Below are 7,960 nucleotides of genomic sequence, written 5' to 3'. Positions count from 1 at the left end.
CTAAAATTGTATCCGCACATATTTTAGGTACGATGACCTTAATTTTTATTTTGTACCTTAATTTTTATTTTGACCGTATCTCGGGTGTTCAATACTCGTTTCTCGGCCTATGACATATTTTGGGTACACCTGGATGCATCAAATTCTTCACGCATCATAGCCCAGAATTTCAATATCCGAGATACATTTATATTCGCGTTGGGCTCACAGTACTCGAGATGTGGTATGTTCTTTATTTAAGTAATTATTATTGTTCGGTTGGTCGGTTACCGGACGGTTCAGGTCAGGATCAGGGATGAAGGAAGGGGCTCGTCTGGTCACGGTCTTCAAGTCCGAGGGCGCGAGGTCCCGAGCACTTCGTGTGAGGGGGGGAGGTGCCACCTGCAAAGACACTCCGACGCTCTTGTCAGAATACGTGCAGGCAGAATGAAGGTGGTGTAGGGACGTGACGTACCTTGGGGGAAGAGCCAGTCTTCCCCTTATATACATGTCAGTATTGGGCCCCTCTGGAGGGCAGGCCCATATTCCCAAGGACGCTGTCCCATAGCTGTGAGAGAGCCGTACGGGACGCGTGTCCGGGTCGGTTGAGAGGCGTGTAGTCGGGTCGGGTGGAGCTCGGGTCGGGTTGACCCGCGGGAATCCAGGGCCGTAACAGTGCCCCCGACGCGCCAGTGATGGTCGTGAGGCGATCGGTGGTGCGTGATGTCCTTGTTCGTGTGTTGTCGCCGAGTCGGCTGACCGTGGGAGAGCCGCGTTTCTTGTGCGCGTGTCCCTTGGTCTGCTGAGGCGTTCGTTCGCCGCTTCGTTCTTCGTGCTGAGCATTAAATGCTCATAATGGGTTAAAACCCCGTGCGTAAAGACCATTTTGCCCCTATCTCTTTTCGCGCTCCTTGTGGTGGTTTTTAAACAGTTTCTTTCTCTTTTCCTCCTACCCTTGCCATTTTCACTTTCCTCTCTCCCTGATATCCAAAATTCCCTGTTCGAGCCTTCTCGTGTCTTCTTTTTCCTCTCAAGTTCCTGCAACCAATTCAGGTAATTTCTGCTTCCTCTTCCCTTGTGTTTATGCTATGTTTTACTGCTGCGTAGTTGTTGTTTGCGATTGTTGCATGCTTGGTTTACTTTAGCCGAATGGCCTTCCAATGGTGGGGTAGACGAATTAAGGGAGGGGTACCATTCCTGGGTAGGTTTTAGGTGATTTGCGTGATAGGCGTAGTTTTTAACTGTTCTTGGCCATGATCTGAGTTTGAAAAGGCGTAGTTTCTGGGTTTCTATGGACTCCCGACCTCATAGTCTAACGGAGTGGTACCCCGATGTAGGTATGCCTCGCATCGTTTTCCGGTCTTCTGGATCTGGCGCGGCCTACGACCCGTACGCCTGGGTGACTGACGATATCAGGAGCTCGCCCAACCAAATGGACTTGGAGGAGTTGACCGAGTTCCGGCAAGCCGGCTACTTGTGTGGGGGGACTGACGAGGAGGCCAACTACGAGGCCATTGTCCCTGCCCCCCATGAGCGTATTTATGAGCTCAACTTCCACTCTCCTCGTGTCCCCGATTGGATTTGGTTTTACAAGTCCATGTTCACACAAGTTGGCGTTCGGATACCGTTCTCCGACTTTCAAATGGCGCTGCTGAACCGGATATCCGTCCCCCCTTCTCAGCTTCATCCGAACAGCTGGGCTTCGATCCGCTGCTTCGAAATGGTTTGCGAGCACCTGGAGCTGCCAGTGTCGGTGGACGTCTTCCTCTTCTATTTCAACCTTACCAACCCTTCCAAACAGGGGAAGGCGAGGAAAGGGTTTATCTCTTTCCGTTCCTCCCAGGGTAGGAGAATTTTTGGCCTTTTTGAGGACTCCTACCATGGTTTTAAAGACAAGTACTTCAAAGTTCGTCCCGTCAAAGGTCGTCACCCCTTTTGGTTGTCGTTAGAGGGGGAGCGCCTTATCCAGACTTATTGGAGTTTTGGTGCGGGGTCGAATCCTTTCATCAAGGTGACGTACAAGAGGTTGTCGCCTGTAGATAAGCAAATAGCTGACGTACTTTTTGCCATTTTTGAAAAGAACCCCGTGAACCTTCATCTTCTTATGGGTGAACGGGAGGCCGCCAGGAGCTATATTCGTGAGTTGTCTTCTTTGTTTGCCTATGTTTCTTTGTTGTTGTTTTTCTTTTCCCGATCTAACGACTAATGCGCCTGTTGTTTGTTGTAGTGGAAATGTCTGCCACCGTGACTGGTCTTGAGAATCTGATGAAGACCTTTTTTGAAGCAAGTGACGACGAGAATGCCGAAGAGAAGGATGCCGGTAAGTCGGAGGGTCCTTCAGGGGAGAAGGAGAATCAGGCTGTGCCTTCTCCCCAGGATGCCGACGTGTCGGGGAAACAGGCTGAAGGGGTCCAGGCTTTCCCTACTCGTGAGGAAGGGCCCGCTGGAGGGCACGCGTCTCTCACCCCCCAGCCGGATAGTGACGTGGAGCTCATCCATACTCCCAAGAAGCAAAGGATGTCTTCCAGCCCGGAAGGGGCCCTTACCATAATGGAAAGGAACTTTGATGCTACCAAATTTATTGACTCACAGTTGATACCCGGGACCGAGGAGCATTTTCACGAGACCGAGCTGTCCGGGCAGGCGAGGTGGATGTACCGCACCTTGCTTCGTGGGGCCGTGATAGCTCGAAAGGCTGAATTCGAGTTATCGGGGATGGAGGCGCTCCGGAGGAAGCTTAGTCCTCTGTTAAGGCGAACAATGACTTCAAGGCCCAAGTTGAACTCCTCCAGGGTCAGCTGTCCGAGATGGAGGGAAAGCTTAGCGCTGCTGAGGAGAAAGCGTCATTTGTTGCGGAGAGGTTGAAGGCGTCCGATGAGACCGTGGCCCGGCTTCTTGAGCGTGAGATGACCTTGGAGGGTCAGCTGAATGCCGCTCAGGGTCGGGTTGCCGCCTTGGAGAAAGAGCGGGAGCAGGCCGTCTCAGAGGCGAAAACCGCTAAAGCCGAAGCCGCAGAGCTTAAGAAGAAGCTTAAGGTGACCAAGGAGCAAGGGAAGAACGCCATCTCGATGACCGAAGATGCCCTGAAGGCTCAGCTAAAGATCGCAGCTCCTGATTTCGACACGTCGTCAATTGGCGTTTTCAAGACTATCCAGGACGGAAAGATTGTTGACATGCCGAGGAAGTGAGGTCTTGTAACTTAGGATATTTTGTAACGCATTTGCTGAACAACTTATTGCTTGTTTTTTGTTTTGACTCTTTGTAAGTTATACTTATTCAGTCGTTTGGCCGGGTTGCCGTTTGCTATATTTGTTGTCGTTGTTTCTTTCGGGGGTGGGCTCGCGCCCGTTTTCCCGTTTTATGTTTGTTATGGCTTGGATCGCTGTGGTCGTGTTGTCGTCGTAGTTGGCTTTGGCCATGAGGAAGATGGCCCCCGGGGTGATCAGTCCCGGTCTGCCGTTTTAAGGGGCGCTCGTGCGCGGCGCACGTAGGAAAGTAGTGGACAAATACGAAAATTTTTGACAAGTATGCGTTAGTCGTTAGCTAAACAAATTAATCAATATGGCGAGCATTTGATAAAATAAAAAGACAGATCATCATGCGAACAAGGCGAGTATTTATAATTTGTTTGAGTTCTCAGGTCGGCGAGTCGTCTGGTCATGAGTAGAACCTTCTTAGGCTACCCGTATTCCATGTTCTGGGTATTTCCTTGCCGTTGAGTCTTTCTAGCTTGTAAGCGCCTTTGCCGAGTACCTCCCTTACCCTGTAGGGACCTTCCCAATTTACCGCCAGCTTGCCTTCCCCTGGGGTCGGGATGCCGATGTCGTTGCGTCGCAGGACGAGGTCCCTTTCCTCAAAATCTCGTTTGAGGACTTTTGCGTTGTAACGCAGAGCTATTCTTTGTTTCAGCGCCGTTTCTGATAGGTGAGCCATTTCCCTTGTTTCCTCAACCAGGTCCTTTTCGACCGCTTCGCTCATGCCCGCGAGTAGTAGTCGGGGGCTCGGTTCGCCGATTTCGACTGGTATTACCGCATCGACCCCGTATGTTAGGCGAAAGGGAGTTTCCCCCGTAGCGCTTTGCTCAGTTGTCCGGTAAGACCATAGGACGGAGGCGAGTTCGTCAGCCCATGTTCCTTTCTTATTATCTAGGCGCTTCTTTAGACCAAGAAGGATGACCTTGTTTGTAGCTTCTACCTGCCCGTTTGTTTGGGGGTGTTCTACCGAGGAGAACTTCTGCTTTATCCCTAGGCCAGAGAGGAACTCCATGAACTTCTTGTCCGTGAACTGGGTCCCGTTGTCTGAGATAACGACCTCCGGGATACCGAAACGGGTTATCACTTGCCTCCACATGAACTTCCGACAGTTGGAGGACGATATCGTAGCAAGCGGTTCAGCCTCCACCCATTTGGTGTAGTAGTCAATGGCGACAATGAGGTATTTGACTTGTCCTGGGCCGACCGGGAAAGGCCCCAGGAGGTCGACTCCCCATTGTGCGAAAGGTCGAGTAGTCGTCAGAGAGTTTAGCTCGGAGGCCGGTGCCTTGTGGAAGTTGGCGTTTTGTTGACACTTTATGCATTTTTTGACAAATTCCTTTGAGTCCTTCATCATTGTCGGCCAGTAGTATCCTGCTCGGATGAGCTTCCTTGCTAGGGCTTTGCCCCCGATGTGGTGTCCGCAACACCCCTCGTGGACTTCTCTAAGCACATAGTCCGTCTGGTCGGGGTGCAAACACTTCAATAGGGGCTGGCTGAGTCCCTTTTTGAATAGTTGTCCCTGTATGATTGCGTATCTAGCCGCCTCCCTTCTTAAGGCTTTGGCTGCTTTCTCATCTTCAGGCAACTTGCCGAGTTCCAGGAAGTTGGTGATGGGGTCTAGCCATGAGGGGCTCGACTTCGTCAAGTGGAGGGCGACCGTCGGTTCCTTCACCATGCCTTGGATAAGGGACCGGTTACCCGACCATGGCTTTGTGCTCGCCAGCTTAGATAGGAGGTCCGCCTGTGTGTTCCTTTCTCTTGGGACGTGTTGGACGATGACCTCCTGGAACTGACTCGTTATTTCTTTAACCTTTTCCAAGTATTTTTGCAGGAGGGAGTCCCGGGCTTGGTAGCTTCCGTTCACCTGCGAGGTGACAACTTGTGAGTCGATGCATACTTCGACCTTTGTCGCTCCGACTTCTCGAGCTAGTATCAGTCCGCCCAAGAGAGCTTCATATTCTGCTTGGTTGTTCGACACTGGAAACTCGAACTTAGTCGATTGCTCATAGATGACCCCTGCAGGGCTTTCTAAGATGACCCCTGCTCCCCCGGACGTTTGGTTGGAGGCCCATCAACGTGGAGCCTCCACCGTGTGCCCGTTTCCTCGGGGGGGTCCCCCGTCACTTCTACCAGAAAGTCTGCCATTGCCTGGGCTTTGATTGCATGTCGGGGTTCATATTGTAGGTCGTATTGGGAGAGCTCGATGGCCCAGGTCATCATCCTACCGGCCAAGTCAGGTTTTTGCAGTACTTGGCGAATCGCCTGATCCGTCCTTACGACTATACGATGGCTCTGGAAGTATTGTCTTAACCTTCGGGAAGAGACTAGGAGCGCCAGCGCCAGTTTTTCCAGTTTGCTGTATTTCAATTCTGGTCCTTGGAGGACCCTGCTCACGAAGTAAACGGGTTCTTGGGTCTTCCCTTCTTCTCTAACGAGCACTGTGGCAAGTGCTTCCTCGGTTACTGATAAGTAGAGGTAGAGCGGTTCTCCGGCCTTGGGTTTTTCGAGGACCGGTGGTGCTGCTAAGATCTGCATGAAGTGGTTGAATGCCTCTTCGCATGCTGGGGTCCATTCGAACGTCATTCCTTTTTTCATTAGATTGAAGAAAGGCAGAGCTCTTGCTGCTGACGCGCCGAGGAATCGGGATAAAGCCGTTAACCTCCTGGCAAGTCGTTGGACGTCTTTGATACAACCCGGGCTCTTCATCTGGAGAACTGCTCGACACTTCTCGGGGTTGGCTTCCACTCCTCTTTGAGTAATCATGAATCCCAGGAACTTTCCGGCCTCCATGGCAAACGCGCACTTGAGCGGATTAAGCCTCATGCCGTGTTGCCGTAGGGAGGAAAAAATGCCATCAAGATCGCTCAGGAGGTCGTCGGGTCGTGTGGTCTTTGCGAGTATGTCATCCACGTAGACTTCTACTGTTTTGCCTATAAGTTCACTGAATATCCTATTCATCAGCCTTTGGTACGTGGCCCCAGCGTTTTTTAGGCCAAAAGGCATTACCTTGTAACAATAGATTCCCCCTGGCGTTATGAACGCCGTTTTTTCCTCGTCGGGTCGGTGCATCGGTATCTGATTGTATCCTGAGTAGGCATCCATGAAGCTCAGATACCGGTAGCCCGCCGCTGCGTCGACGAGTGCGTCGATGTTAGGTAGGGGGTAGCAATCCTTGGGACACGCCTTATTCAGGTCAGAGTAGTCCACGCACATTCTCCATCCCCCATTGTGCTTTTTAACCAGGACCACGTTCGACAACCAGGTCGAGTAGTCCAGTTCTCGGATGAATCCTGCTTCTAGGAAGCTGGCCGTCTGCCTGGCTACCTCTTCTGCCCTTTCTTGGGACATTTTTCTCTTCCTCTGGGCCACTGGCTTGGTTCCCGCCTTAACGGCCAGATGATGCGATACGAGCCAGGGATCTATTCCGGGCATATCGGCAGGCGTCCAGGCGAAGAGGTCGGCATTAGCCCTGATCATTTCCATCAAAGGCTTCTTCATCTCGTGGGGGAGGTTCCTGTTTATGAATGTGAACTTATCGTCCTCCTCGCCGACCCTGAACTTTTCCAAGTCTCCTTATGGCTCTGGTCTGGGTTTGTCGTCTATCCTGGCGTCCAGGTCAGCAAGGAAGACCCCAGATGCTTCTTTGGATTTTTTCCTGAGAGAGAGACTGGCGTGGTCGCAAGCGACCGCCGTTTCCAAGTCGCCTTTGATGGATCCTACGGATCCGTCGTCGGTGACAAACTTCATCACCAGCAGCTTTGTGCTAATGGCCGCCCCCAGGTCGTTGATGGTTTTTCTCCCCAGAATGATGTTATAGGCCGTGGAGTCTCGTAATATCATGAAGTCCGCCATGACTGTTCGTCGTTTTTGCCCCTGTCCTACAGAGGTCGGGAGTGAGATGATTCCATCCGGCTTGATGAAGTGGTCCCCCAACCCTACCACATCGTGCTGGTGGGTCGTCAGGTCGGCGTCCCTTAGTCCCAGGGCATCGAAAACGTTTCGAAACATGATGTTCGAGTCCGCCCCCGTATCTACCAGGATTCGTTTGACGAGGCCCGTTTCGACCCTGGCCGTGATGACCATGGGCGGACTTTCCGGTGCCTCGTCAAACCATTGGTCCTCTGGGTCGAAGGAGATGGGTGGGATACCTCGGAAACTTCTAACAGTCGAGGTGGAGACTGCTAGGACTTTGGCGTCTTTTTTCTGTACTGACTTTGACCTTGGGGCGGTATTTCTGGCCGTTACCACGTTTACCACTGTAAGGCCGTGGTCGTCACCCTCTGGTTCCTGCCGTCGCCTTGTCGACTGGGATCTGTCTTCGCTATCGTGGTCCCGGTTGCGTCTCCTTGGTTCCCGGATAAGGTGGGAGAAGTCGGCAAGTTTTCCATCCCTGATAGCTTGTTCCAGGGCATCTTTTAGGTCGAAGCAGTCTTGGGTCTTGTGTCCGTAACCCTTGTGGTACTCGCAGTAGAGGTTCTTGTTTCCTCCCGTCCTGTCCTTCAGAGGTCGGGGCTTTGACAGTATCCCCTTTTCCGCTATCTGTTGGTAAACTTCGGTGATTGGTGCCGTGAGGGGGGTATAATTGGTGAACTTCCCAACTCGGGGGAACGGTTTGGGTGTTTTACTCGGGCCTCCGTCCCTGGCGTGTTCCTTTGGTCTTTCTCTGCCTTCATAATGCCGTGCTTGGTTGTAGGCGGGCTGCCGTTTATTGGCAGCCACGACCCGGC

At 52.2% G+C, this 7,960-nt stretch overlaps 1 protein-coding gene across 1 annotated transcript; it reads right to left on the bottom strand.

The window, feature by feature from the left end:
- Positions 1-3,658: 3,658 nt before the first annotated feature.
- Positions 3,659-6,731, bottom strand: LOC148547201 (uncharacterized). Its single transcript, XM_088495327.1, has 4 exons — positions 6,349-6,731; positions 5,364-5,982; positions 3,853-4,374; positions 3,659-3,742 (listed from the first exon to the last, which is right to left on the bottom strand). The coding sequence occupies exons 1-4, from the start codon at positions 6,729-6,731 to the stop codon at positions 3,659-3,661; spliced, it is 1,608 nt and encodes a 535-aa protein (XP_088351453.1).
- Positions 6,732-7,960: the final 1,229 nt, after the last annotated feature.

The sequence above is a fragment of the Arachis ipaensis genome, chromosome B8 (assembly GCF_059453495.1).
Source record: "Arachis ipaensis isolate K30076 ecotype BB chromosome B8, ASM5945349v1, whole genome shotgun sequence".
Taxonomy (NCBI): Eukaryota; Viridiplantae; Streptophyta; class Magnoliopsida; order Fabales; family Fabaceae; genus Arachis; species Arachis ipaensis.
Note: the sequence above shows the minus strand (reverse complement) of the source record. Positions and strands in the feature narration are given on the sequence as shown.